This window comes from Aquarana catesbeiana, linkage group LG09 (genome assembly GCF_042186555.1).
Source record: "Aquarana catesbeiana isolate 2022-GZ linkage group LG09, ASM4218655v1, whole genome shotgun sequence".
Classification (NCBI taxonomy): domain Eukaryota; kingdom Metazoa; phylum Chordata; class Amphibia; order Anura; family Ranidae; genus Aquarana; species Aquarana catesbeiana.
Genome location: NC_133332.1, coordinates 168,849,826 through 168,864,770, shown reverse-complemented (window position 1 = coordinate 168,864,770; position 14,945 = coordinate 168,849,826). Strand labels below are relative to the sequence as shown.

Genomic DNA, 14,945 nt, shown 5'->3' with positions numbered 1-14,945 from the left:
CTATGTGTTTTTAAACAAGACAACTTTGTCATTTTTTAAGACCACTATGCAATCACCTATCGTTTATGCTCTTTCATGTGATTAAAATTTCTTTTGAATAAACTTTGATTAAGAAGAAACCACAGTTTGACCCATCCTCCTCTTTTGAGGTAAGGACTTTTTTGGGGTCTCTTGCCCCCCCCCCCTTTTTTTTTCTTAGCAATTTCGCTTTCAATGGATGGCATGCCATTCCTGCACAGGAATGACATCACCGCGACTCCCAGCGCCTGCAAACCCAGAAGGAATACCGGGTGAAGATGGAAGCCCTATCAGCAGTACAGTATGCAGCTGGAGGGCTTTGTTTTAAGGGAAGTCTTTTTCTCTGCTACTTTAAAAAGTGTATGTAAACCCCAACAATGAACTTCTTTTATTTGCTCCCATTTGGTCTGGTTAAATATACCAGTAGAAACATTTTGTTACACTTTTCATAAGTGGAAATACTATATATAGTAATTTAAAAAAAGCAGTAGTTATCAAATACTACCAAAAAAAAAAAAAAGATATAAAAATTAATTTGGGAGAGGGATTAGTCCTCCTGTCAAGCTTTTATTGCTGTCTGTGCCTCCATTAGGGAGATTCACACTCTCGATTTGTCCTGTTTACCGTTATCATTGAAAGTGAAAATAAAAGGAAATCCCAAATTTTGGGTTGACATCAGAACAGTAATAGAGGGGAATTCTTCCAAATTGGGACACTAGTTCTGGTGACACATTGGGATACCCTCATGGGACACAGACCAAAAAAAAAAAGCTGATAGGCCTATCACCCTCCCTCTATCCAAAATAAAAAAAATGTTTTGCCTTTAGTTACACTTAAATAATGACCACGATATTTTTTCCCCCATTGCGATCTGATGTGTTTTCAAAGTGTTCCTTTAATTGTTTTGAGCAGTGTACAGTTACATGTTTTAGGCCTGGTTAACGCTGATGCAATATCAGATGCAACTTGGGTCGCACTGAATGTTATGACAATAGAAAGAACATGGCTTCCAATGGTGCCCATTCACACCAGTGCAGCGCAGCTGTGATGTGACTTTGGAGAAGGGTCCTGTGCTACTTTGGTGCAATGCAGTGTGATTTTGTGCTCTACAGACTTCAATGGAAATGCATCAAAATCGCATCTACATGCGTTTTTTGATGCAAATTTGTGGGTGAAGTGCGCTGGTTGTTAGGAGGCGGCACCCACCGGCATCCTGACAACCACTGACTCATCCCTGTTACAAGCAGCAGGGATAAACCATCTGTCCTTAAGGAGCCGGCACCTGCCAGCATCCTAACTATGAGGAGTCATCCCTGCTGTCAGTGGGGGATCCCCTGCTGACAGCAGAATGTAAACAGAAGAGCTAGCATTAAAAAAATAAAAACAGCATGGACACCCCCCCCATAACAGGCCCTTCAGGTCTGGTATGGATTTTAAGGGGGACCCCATGAAAAGAAAAATAGTACGGGATCCCCCCCCATAATACATACTAAATCCTTATCCGAGCATGCAGCCTGGCAGGCCAAGAAAGGGGGAGCCAGCGCCCCCCTCTTGAACCATACCAGGCCACTTAACATCGGGGAACGCTCTGTTGGGCAAAGCACGTTGTCCCCATGTTGTCCCCCCTGTCCCGATGTTTTTTGGTTTTTTTTGGGGGGGGGGGGTAGCTTATCAGAATCCCTCTTGTTAGCAGAATTATGATAGGCTAAGAAATATGTGGGAATGACAAAGTGTATATAAACCCTACTTTCTCTAATGTATCCCCTTTGGACATTCTAAGAAATACAATTCAAAAACCATTTTCTTAGACCCCTTTCACACTGAGGTAATTTTCAGGCGTTTTAGCGCTAGAAATAGCCTCTAAAATGAGCCTGAAAACACTGGGACGGTGCTCTTGCGGGACGTTATAAAAGTCCTACAAGCAGCATTTTTGGGGCTGGTTGGGAGCGCTGTAAATAGTACTCCATAAACACCCCTGCCCATTGCAATGACTGGGCAGTGCATCCAAAGTGCTTTGAAAGCGCCGCAAAATGGGATTGGTTACCTTTTTTAAAAGGTAAAATCCACCCCGCTAGTGGTCAAAAAGCGCAGCCAAAACGCAGCTAAAGCACGGCAAAAACGACTGGCGCCTTTTAGCGGTGCTGTAGCGTGAAGGGGTGTTATAGTGCCATCAGACCTGCCCTGTTCAGCTCTGAACTACACAATCCCCCCCCATGTTATAGAGATGAGAAGAGGGGAATGTGTTTTTAGGGTGTACAGTGAGTGAGTACTACCTCCCTAGGACAAGTAGTGTGCTACTTGCTGAATCACTACCAGGTGAAAGCAACAAGCCTGAAAAGAAAAAAAATGAAGCCACCACCCTCCAAGAAAAGTAATCTGCAATATGTTACATTTTTGGCCTAATAGGATACATAGAGAATTTAAAAATTGCATTGATAAAGTACGTTGTACACCAATCAGCCATAACATTATGGCCACCCACCATAACCTGTCAAGCCATGGACTCCACTAAACCTCTGAAGGTATGCTGTGGTGTCTGTCATCAAGACATCAGCAGCAGTATCTCGGATTCACCCTCTCCATTTGTCCTGATCACCAGGAAGAAAAGTGAAGGTAAATCTAAAAAGTTGCCACCAGAACAGAAATAGAGGGGAAACCCTCCAATGGGGACACTTGTTCATTACAATTGTCTTAGGCTAGGCTCATACATTACCACTGATGTGCAGTGCAACAAAAGCATGCTTTTTTGCAGAGCAACATTTACTGCGTTTGAGCAGTCAATTAAAAATGTATGGGCTTCCATGCAGCTCTGCAGGCCAGAAATTGGACCTGCACCTTTTTTTTGATAACACACTGTATTGCAATGCACATGGTGCGTTACCTTGTGGTGCACTGCAGTGTGGCACACCTCCATCGGCAGAATGAATGGCACAAGAAGCGGTCACAAGTGTGTGAATGGGGCCTTAGATGAGATTACCCTCACATTGAAAAGATATCCCTTCACTGACTGTTGAGTCTACAGGACAGGAAGTGGAGGGAAATCTCCCTAATGAGAAACAAATGGCAAAAAACCTGACAGCACTTTTAACCTACCATCCACAATATAAATAAGGGGAAAAAATTGGCTTTACATATACTTGAAAGAGAAATAGGAAAAAATAGTGGCCAATAATAAAGGCATTTAAGAGTAATCAAATATACTGCAAATAGTATTGGCAAAAGGTATTCAGGTAAGCACAGTACATAGCAATGCTGAAGTGCAATTTAGAGTGGAAATCAAACAGGAGTTATATTATCTGAGTACAGTCAAGAGAAATCTTTTTGCAATGGCTTGTACCCCATTAGTTAATAAACTCCAACGTAGCTTTTATTTATCATGACTTACCTGATGCGGTCATAGTCTTTCTTCTGCAAGTCCGCATCCCTCTGCAGGACCTTCATAAGCTTCTCATACTCCTCTTCAGTTAGGAAGCTGAGGTCCAGCATGCTGCCTGAGCTGTTCTTCATCATATGCACAGCAGAATCAACTTCTTCGGCTCTTGCTGGCAAAATTCAATCATAGAGTATTTGCTAGGATAGCTCCTAAGTAGAATAAACTCAGTATGAGCTTAACGTGTGGAAATTTGGCTGCTTCATCTTCTCAATTTAGCGGTGATCCAAAAGTAATGAAAGATAAATTTCCATCCACTTTCTCCAGTACAGTTACTATGTTTACAACTAAGATGAATGGACTACAGTGGTCCCCATTGTCCTCCAGCAACAACCCCTTTAGGGTTCCCAGCAGACGTCAGTCTTTTTACCTGTGAAGAGTAGAAGTAATGCTGTAAACATAATGCTTGCCACACTGAGAAAAGATTTTTTTTTTTTTTTAACAGTTTCAGATCAACATGACATATGGCAAGTGAATGTGTACATTGGGGGTGGATATTTGTTCACTGCTAGAAGTTCCGAAGAGAGGGACAGTATCCTGTTCTTGTAATGGTGCTGGCAAGAACTCCTAAGGTAACTGCATGCGGTGATATCAGCCCATTCAAAATGAAGCACACAGGAAAAACAAACAGTGAAAGACCAGGACATGGTTTAGAAGAAAAATAACCGTGCAAACACTAATCATAGGACTTGTTAGTTGAGCAAGTCAGAGGTCATCTATCAAACTCCAAGGTTACCCATGCTTTTGCATAGAAAATGACAGCACAGGCCAACTAAGAAAAGCAGATTAAGGCGCGTAGGGACATTATTAACAGTGCATATGTCTTTCAGGTCCTGGGACTTCTTTATGCAGTAATCGAGTTCTACCTACCTGCTCAAGCCACTTTAACTTTAGCTGTACTGATATTTTCACTAATCCTTTAGCTCATCAGAGCCTGCAGGCATAGTATGCATTATATCCTTTGTGGACACACCATCATGACAAACAGCATTTTACTAAAGATCTTGAACTTCAGATTAACAAGGTTACTCTGACAACTTTTCTTAAAGCTACACCAAATGATCACATGAAAATGGATGGAAGGGAGCCAACAATCTGATCGTGATGGCTGGTATAGCATTGGGTAAAGTAGAACTATAGGCAAAACTTAATTTTTCTCCATTTGGGAAAGAGCAAGGGAGTGTTATAACTAGGAATGCACCGATACCTGTTTTTTACCAGCGAGTACAAGTACCGATACTATTCCTCAACTACTGGCGGATACCAATTACTGATACCTTTGCAGTGCGATTTGAGCCCTTACAAAATTAATGGGCTCAAATATCACTGTAAAGAATTGCATGCGATTTGAACAGGAATGGGGTGTGATATCCTGCACTGCAAGAGAGGAGAGGTAGGGGGAGAGAGAGGAACCAAGCCACCAGTAGTATAGCAATGTTTATTCAATGAAAGGGTCAAAAATAAACCGTATTGCACTCACAGACATCGCTGGTGATGGGCATAAAACAAGCTCAGTGTGGAGCCCCCAGTCCAAAGTAAAGTGCCCACTAGAACCGCTGGAGAAAGTGCTGTGAAGCCGAACCAGGAATCCAGGCAAGCTGTGGGGAGATGCCGCAGGAGATTCAATGTGTCAAAGGAGCTGTCAGATGTCCAGGATGCTGCATTTCTGTTCAAATCACATGCAATTATTTTTGTTTGGGCTCAAATAGCACTGCAAAGGTATCGTTTTAGGTATCGGACAATTTGCACAAGTACAAGTACGCGTGCAAAGGCTTTTTTTCAGCTCTGAAACTGGTATTGGTGCAACTCTAGTTATAAACCCGGTCATATTTTTTTTTCTCCCCCACCATCTGTGTCCCATTGTGGATATTTCCCTTCACTTCCTTTCCCATAGCCAAACAGGAAGTGAAAGGAAATCCCTGCAAATTAAAGGAGCTCCTTGGCGACTCCTATGTCACCAGAACTAGTGTCACTATTGGAAGATTTCCCTTCTATTATTTTTCTGGGGACAACCCAAAATTTGGGATTTTCTTTTACTTTCACTTTTCATGACAAACAGGTAAAATGGTAAACAGGACAAATAGAGAGGGTGAATCTCCTTAACGGGGGCACAGAAAGCAATAAAAATTGACAAGCATTCTAATCCACTTGCACGCTAAACAAAACAACAACAAAAAAGTAGTTTTGCCTTTAGTTATACAGTACTTTAATATGATAGAATCATTGTAACAGAAAACATGTTTTTTCACCTTTATTGCTTTTTGTGAGTAGATTTTCCTAATATAATACAAAAAAAAAAAAAAACAAAAAACAAAAAAAACACACTTTGCTGTTACCTCTATTTTCAAATTCAAATAAAGTAAAAAAAAAAAACTAAACAGCTGCAGCACCCAGAAAGAATAATAATTCTTCTGTGTAAAACCAATAAATGTGCAGCGCACAAAAAAGTTATACATAAAAATGTGTGTTCATTGTACTCTAAATCAGTGTTTCTCAACTGTACACGTACCTCTGGGGGTATGCCGCCCAGAGCTGGCGCCACCATAAAGGCTGCACAAGCAGCCGCCTAAGGCTTAGGGTGCCAGACAGGGCTGTCCTAACATATTGGAATGCCCGCTGGCATTTTTTCCCCTTCTCTAGGAAGTTAGGCCGTGGGCACGGCAGCCCGAGGTTGCATTCTGGGAGTTGCAGTCCACTAATTCTTTTTCCCACGAAAGTGGAGTTACCCTTCAAAAAATGTAAGTATAATCAATAAAAAAAGACCCCCCCCCCAAAAAATGTAGAGCCCCCACCCCACTAACATATGAAGTGCTCACGCTGAGGGTGCCTGCGTAGAAAAACAACAATTGTATCACGTTAGGTATCACCATGCATGCAAGAGTGAGAGAAAATTCCAGGGCCATTATTCACTCTTAAAGTGGATGCAAAGCCAAAACATTTAGGCGTCAGCATCCCCCCAACCATCCATTTTACTTACCTGAGTTCTCATTCGATCCAGCCCTGTGCATGTCTGCAGATCTGTTCTCCCCTCTCTTCCGGGTCTCGCTGGCTTTGCTGGGGCACCGGGAACCATTAACTCCCAGTGCAATCAAAGCCAGTGAGGGGGTGGTGGGGGACGGGGCCGAGTCTCACTGTCTGTGTCAATGAATGCAACAGCGGGACTTGGGTGCAAGCACGTACAAGTGCCCCATCTGAAGCAGCTTCCCATGGGGGCACTGGACTGAGGGGGAGGGGCCAGGAGCGCCAGTAGGGGACCCGAAAAGAGGTGGTTTGTGGCTGCTCTGTGCAATTCCATTGCACAGAGCAGGTAAGTACAGACGTTTGTTATTTTTAAATTTTTTTTTTTATTATTTATTTATTTTTTTTTTATTATTTACCTTTACAAATCACTAACTCTAAATTGATGAGCTGTAAAAGCTTTTAAAGCATCATCTATGAACACTTTACGATATTGTAGTTTTTCACTGTTTCACAGGCATGCACAATTTTAAAGCTGGGCTTCTTTGGTTGTCCATTTACAAACCCCCCACTGGAAGATTTTCCTTCTTTTTTCATTTTAGTAACAACTTAAAAATGTGGATTTTCTTTCCTTTTTCAGTCCCTGTGACAATGGCCACCTGGACAAATAGGGAGTGCATTTTCCCCAAGCAGGGACACAAGACAGCAACAGAAAAAACACTTGACAACAGTGCTCCCCACTATATCAAAAACAAACCAAAAAAAAAAGCTTTAGAAAATTGCCTCCCAATAGTATTAAATCCCTTTTATTTCCCAATTTGTATATTTGTCAAAGCAATATCAACCATGAGGTTATCTGTGTTGTGGTCGGTCTACCTTGGACCTCTGGATAGTTGAAACATTTTACAGTCTGAAAATGGGAGAAGTAGGAGAAATGGGACCCTGTGCCTCCACTTCTACTTCTGTCCTGTGATATGGGATTCCAGAATCTGTCAAATGTTTTCACTTGGTATTTAGTTGGAAATGTTCCACCTGCTGTGCCCACCCCTGTAAGTTCAAACTAGAATTACAAAATAATGATCTGACAGATACAGTGTGTCATGTTCACTAGAAATCTCTTTATTCTCTCGCTGTGTGTTTTTTTCAGTATTTGACAACTTCCTCTTATTTGCTTCCTAGGTGGAGGTTATTGACACAGCACTTGCAATCTGGTTAAAAATAAATATTAGAAACTAGAGGTGCAAAACTAGAAGCTTAACTATGATGGTGCCACAACTAACGATGCAGGTATTCAAATAGCCAGCACTTTGTGATAGTTCAACTGTTACATTATACTAAACTATAAAAGAAAACTCTACGTACATATTGCTGAGAAGTAGCAAATCAAACCTAATTATACATTGCAATTTGACCATTACCTACACCTACTAGATCTAAAATCTTAACGCAAGCCTTTCAGCATCAGGATGTAAATCTACAGTTTGTCCCTTATAAGTGTACTGTTTTCCAATAATAGCAAACAATAGATTATTATTCAAAGTTATTAAAAAGAAAAGGTATGATTAATGGGGAATACATGTGTAAAGTTGTTATTTGTTGCAAAATTATTACATCTTCAAGAAAAACCCCACAACGTTCTGGTGAAGGCTCTGAGACTGTAGTGGCTAGAGGTTAACTGAACCTTTAAAATCAACCGGCAATCCTACCTCTGTCACCATCCTCTGTAGACTGCAAAATATCAATCCACAGCAGATGCAGACACACTGACTTTGATACTACTGAATCTTGCCTAGAGCTGGGTAGAGTTTACATAAAGTATGTGATGACCAGTACAAGGACTTCACTTAGGGTGAACTTACACTGGACATAAATGATCTGAACTGTGCAAGAGTTCAACCGTCCCTGGTGCCTACTCTCCCGCTAGTAAACACTGTGCTTAAAGTAAGAGTTTCGGGACATACAGTGATCTCTGTGTGTCTACCTATGGAGGGTTCAGACTGCCGTGACCTACGGAGGGTTTCATGCACAGTGACCTACGCAGGGTCTGTGTGCAGTCACCTACCTGACCTCAACAATGTTACAGTGCAGAATGGGCAAACTGGATTAATTACTATGAGTGACGATATTAGTTCTTATTTTTGATGGTTTACATGCAAGTCTATAGGTGAAGACAAGCTGGATATAAGAGATGAGAGTTCAGCTGCCCACACAGTGGTAGATATTGGATGGTTTATAAAAATTGTCATATGAAAATTCTCAGTACATTTGATGACTTGATGAATGTTATTCAAAAGTACTTCAAAATGTTGCTTGCTTTTGGACTGAATGTAATTTTCTGAACGAAAATCACATACATTGTTAGAAGTTTGTTCATTCAAGAAAGTTTCCATCCTGCTCCTTTGTATTTTATTGTCACTGCAGCTAAAAACACCCCACTAATGATTACAAAATTGTGTGAAATTTCAAACCAGATGCTACTAGTGTTTGGCCAGCTTAAGAAACAGAGGAAACAGGACTTCCGGCCGGATGTGATCAGGGCAGCACGCATATCACACCAGCTCCATTCATCCTGACTCTATCCGTTCACCGGAGCGAGTATCCCTAATACCTGGACCTGCAGTGCGGTGGGGGAAGGTATCCGGCATCTGAGGATGCAAGCCGCCGCCAGTAAAAAGAGCCTGAAGGCACAGAAGGAGAAGAGACAGACCCGCTCCATGAAGGATGCGGCCGGAAGCTCCGCCCCCGCCATCTTGTCCCCTCAGCAGTGTGAACAGCGCGCCAAACAGAAGGCTGCAGGGATTGCTCAGGCGCAAGGTGCAGTGGAGCCTGGAGCGGTGGGAGAGACAGGAGAGGGCCAGTAACAGCTCTGGATGCAGAGGCCATCACCAGACCGATACTTGAAGCCATAAATGCAAGTAAGGCTGAGTTAATGGGGCGCATAGATCACCTGTCATCTGAATGCACCCTTATAAGACATGATCTGGAAAAAATCAGAGGCCGTCTCTCCACGGTGGAGACGAGTCTCTCTGAGATGGAGGATACCTCACACACACAGGGTGCCCAGTTGTCAGAGCTGCATGACCTGGTCCAGTCCCTGCAGCACAGAGCAAATGATGCCGAGGACAGACAGAGGAGAAATAATATTCGGGCAGTTGGACTGCCAGAGGGAGCGGAGGGGGACAGGCCCACACAGTTTGCAGATCTACTGTTTAAACAGCTCCTATCTCTTCAAGATCTGCCCCCTACATATGAGATGGAGAGAGCCCATAGGGTCCCAACTGGACGCAGACCCACTGGAGCATTCCCACGGCCTTTTCTGGACAGGTTTTTAAACTATCGTGACTGTGACAGGATACTGACCCAATCCAGGAAGCACCAGGAGTTAAAGCAAGAAAACGCCAGAGTAATGTTGTTCCCTGACTTTCAGCCGCAACACAGCAAAAGAGACGCTCCTTTAATGACGTGCGCAGACGCCTGAGAGAGAAAGATAAAATACAGTATGCTGTACCCAAGTAAGCTACGGGTTCAATACAAAGGGTCGGTGAAGTTCTTTGAGAACCCGACTGAAGCATGTGAATGGTTGGATAGAGAGCTTTGAAAAAGGACTGCCAGCATACTCCCTCGGAGTAAATTCCCCTGCTTTACTACTTTTCTGTTTCTCGTTTTTTTTTTCTTTTTTGTTGTCGTTATTGAATCAATCTGCTTGGGCATTTGACTTTTCTACATGTGCTATCAAATCGCCATCACTTAACCTGTATCAGGGCTGTAAACATTCTTTAGGAATGAAAGGGGAGGGACATCCAGAGGATCAGCTAATCCCCATGCATATACAGACCTGTGAGCCCAGGACCAAGAGGGAAGTGATATCCTGACAAAGGATGGACGAATGACACTGATGGAATTTTGCCCGAAGTTGTATTGGTATTGGGGATATGCTTTTTACTGACTAGGATTGAGCTACATCCCTTGGGTTTTACGGGAAGGGATAACCGCCTCTGCCGTGCTGCGGGATTATCACCCTGAGTTGTTTTTTTTCTTTTTTCTCCACCAACACTTGCTCCATTTTCAAGTGAAGAAGATATGCAAATTTCAGCTATAGAACTGTCGAACTTTCGATCAACACGGTGGGGAGCCACCACACAATTTGTTTTGTTCAGGGACTAAGCTACATACCAGCTTGTTTTTTCCCAATTTTTCTGGGACCGGTTCTGGTATAATAGCAGGGGAGGGAGTTTTTGAAGTCACAGCTCAACCAATGCGAATATTTACTTGTAATGTTTGTTCTGGGAATTCTACATATAATGTCCGTGTAGGGGACACAACGCAAACACTGATATTAAAAAGAGATCACACGACTATACGTGATGATTATGGCTGAAAAAGTTTGGATGGTGTCCTGGAATGTTAAGGGCCTGAACCAAAGTTAAGAGGGCCTCAATATTCCAGTACCTTAAACAGACTAAGCTGCATATTGTCTTCCTTCAGGAGACTCACCTGGATGGAGGCAAGGTTCTAGCGCTTAAAAAATCATGGGTGCAGAGGGCTCTAAATGCAACAAACTCTACTTTTGCAAGAGGTGTTTCTGTACTTATCAATAAATCCATTCCTTGTACACTCCACCAGGTGATCTCGGATCCAGAGGGCAGGTATGTGGCGGTAAAATTGGACATTTGCCACAAGAGATTATTGTTGGTAAATGTTTATGTGCCTCCACCATTTCAGATACAACTGTTATACGATTTACTGGTTCAGATAGCTCACTGTATGCACCTTCCGGAGGTAATGATGGGGGACTTCAACAATGTCTTGGACTCACAGATCCTCAGCAAGAATAGATCAGGCATTTGGAAATGACTTATTGCTACCTTTTGTGACATAAATATCATACGTGGCTGGGGGGGGGGGGGATATCAGATCACAACCCTCTATCATATTAACTTTTGTGTCGGGGGCACAGAGAGGGGAGTGGAGATTATCCCCGGGTTGGTTGAGCATGACCGGGTCTCAACGCAGCTGGAAGAATCCATAAAGAAATACTGGGCCGAGAATGCGGACTCCACGCGTCCTTTAGTGGTTTGGGGTATGTTCAAGGCTGTGGTGAGAGGGGAATGCATTTCAGCAATTAAAACAGCCCGCTCAAATGACAACGAAGAACTCAGGCTGCAGCAGAGAGAGAGGGAAAGTGCGGAGGCTTATGCGAGATCCCCTACTGGGGCCTCATATGACTCTCTACTGGAAACGCGCCGCCTCTTATCACTGCATATAGCAGGACTGACTCACTCGGAAAGGACAAAACAGTCACATACTATATTTGCTGAGGGGGACAAGAATGGGAAACTTCTGGCAATGTTGGTGGCTGATTATCAACCAATCACTAACATTCCCCTGATTAGAGATAGTGGGAGTGCAACCCTCACGGACCCAGTACTTATTATGCAAGAATTTGTTAGGTTTTTCTCAACATTATACTCTAAAATCACAGTGAAGGAAATTCAGAAAGCAATATTTGCTTTCCCTCCTCATAAGGCCCCCGGACCTGATGGTCTTCCAGCAGACTTCTAAAAATCTAATGTGGAAATTCTAGCTACTAGGCTGAATGTACTACTGCTGGAACACTGTCACGAGCATGACACTCTACCGGACTCCATGTTGGAGGCATACATGATCCTTCTGCTCAATCCAGGTAAGGACGCGGCGGAGTGTGCCTCTTACTGTCCTATAGCCCTCCTTAACACGGACTTTAAAGACACTGACGAAAGTCCTAGCACTCAGACTAGCTAATGTCATACCTTCCATAGTCGACATAGACCAAACAGGGTTTATGCCGGGCAAATCTACAGATACTAACTTGAGGAGACTCTTCACTCACCTGCAAATCGAGCCATTGGACTCCAGGACTAGAATAGTGGTCTCGATAGGTATCGAGAAAGCCTTTGACTCGGATTACTGGGAGTATAATGTTCAAGGTTCCGGAGTCCATGGGTTTTGGGCCTCAATTCAGCAAATGGATCTCTAGGTTATATAGACACCCGAGTGTGGCGGTCTGTATGGGGTCTTTCATATCTGATTTCTTTGAGGTCAGAAGGGGTACCAGGCAGGGATGCCCACTTTCCCCCTTCCTGTTTGCCCTAGCCATGGAACCGCTTGCGGTTGCACTAAGGTCATCAGGGGAGATACAGGCTATTAAAATAGGTACAATAAAGGAATCACTTGCGTTATACGCTGACGATATGCTTTTATTTCCTAGTGACCCAGGAGATTCCTTGCGAGCAGCGCTGGGTATTTTTGAAACATTTGCGAAGTATTCTGAGTTGAGGGTAAATTGGGGTAAGTCTTCTGTTCTCTCCATAGATATCGGAGCCAAAGAACTAGCGGATCCCAATTTGCCACTTCAATGGGTCACGTCCCTTAAATATCTAGGAGTCAAAATCACGGCGAATGTCCACGACTATATTCCAAATAATCTGCTTCCACTACTAACACTACTTAAGCAAAAAACACAGGCATGGACGAAATTACCATTATCCTTAATTTGCAGGATTAGTCTGCTTAAAATTAAACTTCTCCCAGTGATACTGTATTTTTTACAACATGCCCCCACTTAGGTACCAAAATCATATTTTGAGAGAATAGATAGCATAGTCACCTCCTATCTGTGGGCACCTAAACCCCAAAGAGTAGACATTGCAGTATTAAAGGAACCTGGGGACCAGAAGGGCTTGACAGTCCCGGACTGGCATAAATATTATCTGGCAGGCCAGATGGTGTATGCTTGCAGGTGGTTACTAGCGGACGATGGGGACACGGCTACAGTACTGGAGGCAGCTCACCTGGGGTCATATGAGAGCATACGCTTTGCGCTATTTAGGGGAATTAAAGCAGATTTACCATTGCCAGAATCCATGAAAGCCACTATAAAGGCTTGGGAGGCAGCTGTGAAATTGGCATGTCCAAGTTACAGGAGAGTATCCCCTTCTGCCCCTATATGGATGAACCCCAGACTCTCTAATTTTTACAATCTGCCTGACCCATCAATCTGGGCAATAAAAGGAATAAAAACACTCATTGGAGAACACTCATTCGTTGGAGAACTGTTAACTTTTCCACAGCTTCAAACAAAACATGAACTTACTAATTCATACTTTTTCCGCTTTATTCAACTCAGGCATGCATTTCAGACGCAATTTAAAGAAATGATGGTGGAATCTATGCCATCGGACTTGGAAATGTTACTGACAGTAAAAAGACCTAACTAAAATACTCTCAGTGACCTATAAACAACTTTTCAAAAAGATGTCTTGTGCACTCTCCAGGTGTAGGGAAAAGTGGGAGTTGGAGGTCCCAGATATACAAGAGGAGGATTGGAATGACCTTTGGACACAGCCATTTAAACATCTAGTTTCCGCAAGAGACAGGTTAATACAATTTAAATTCCTACATAGGAGTTACTACACCCCGGCTAGGATAGCCAAGATCTTTAATACGGCCTCAGCGGAGTGTTGGAGATTCTCACACTCGACTGCTGATGCTGACCACATTTTCTGGCTGTGTCCGCAGATCCAACAATATTGGTCAGAAATCACTTCCTGTATGTCGGACCTCCTGATGGTACCTATACCGATGACTGTGAGGGTGTGTCTGTTGGGCTTGGTGGACGATGTGGAGCCATCAAGGGCATTAAGAACTCTAACATATTACTGTTTTATGGGAGGAAAGCCATACTTCTCAACTGGAAAAAACCAAGGGCTCCGAGTTTGGCGTACTGGAAAAGCCTGGTTAACTCCATGATGCCACATTACAAGGCGACATATGTGGCCAGGGGTTGCGGAAAAAAATTTGAGAGAGTTTGGCAGGCATGGTACAAAGCCGAGGAAACTGTAGGCTGACAAGGGAGGGGTAAGAAATGTTGAGATATATAAATATAAGAGATCATTAAGACATGTTGGAAAAGCAATTATGATGACTTATGTAAGGTGAAACCCTCATAAGGGGTTCATATGATGAGATCCCAATAATCAGAGGCGAGCTGTGTTGCTGACCTCTGAAGTATTCGCAGGATCCAGGAACAAGGAATGAACTTCTTAAAACGAGCTGCGACTTCAAGGGAGGGGGGAAGGGAGGGTTGGGTTTTCTGGATGTTGTAATAGAGAGTTGAAATGTTAGTAAGATGCTTCCGGGCCATGTTAGGCCAAGTAGAGATAGTGTCACGAGGGCACATCTCAATGTTTGTATGTTGCATAAAAATTAATAAACAAAAAAAAAAAAAAAGAAACCGAGGAAACATGTTACTTGTTCTGGGGTTCTTGTTGAGAGCAGGGGCATTTTAAAAGGAGAATGGTGCTCTTAGCAGCCTCATTATACAGTATATGCTATATGAGAATTCTGCCTAAATGATTTTGGAGGGTGGGGTGTCATGTGGTTCAAGCAGTCAGTATAACTTTCCAATCATTCTACTGCTGGAGAGCCACTCACCAACAGCCCATCTGTAATAATCTAAATTTCAATTCCTCTATTTTTAGGACAGTGTTGTCTCTCCCCC

The 14,945-nt window shown here is 43.0% G+C and overlaps 1 protein-coding gene across 3 annotated transcripts in view; it reads right to left on the bottom strand.

The window, feature by feature from the left end:
• The window catches only part of LOC141108126 (synaptotagmin-like protein 2), a 163,765-nt gene that overhangs the window by 99,059 nt on the left and 49,761 nt on the right, over positions 1-14,945 (bottom strand). For 2 of the 3 annotated variants that reach the window (XM_073599392.1, XM_073599394.1), the window contains exon 2: positions 3,404-3,818. In XM_073599392.1, coding sequence (XP_073455493.1) covers positions 3,404-3,528 — 125 coding nt within the window. In that variant the 5' untranslated portion in view covers positions 3,529-3,818. Of the gene's footprint in view, positions 1-3,403; positions 3,884-14,945 lie in introns of those variants that run through there. The other variant, XM_073599393.1, reaches the window with a different exon arrangement.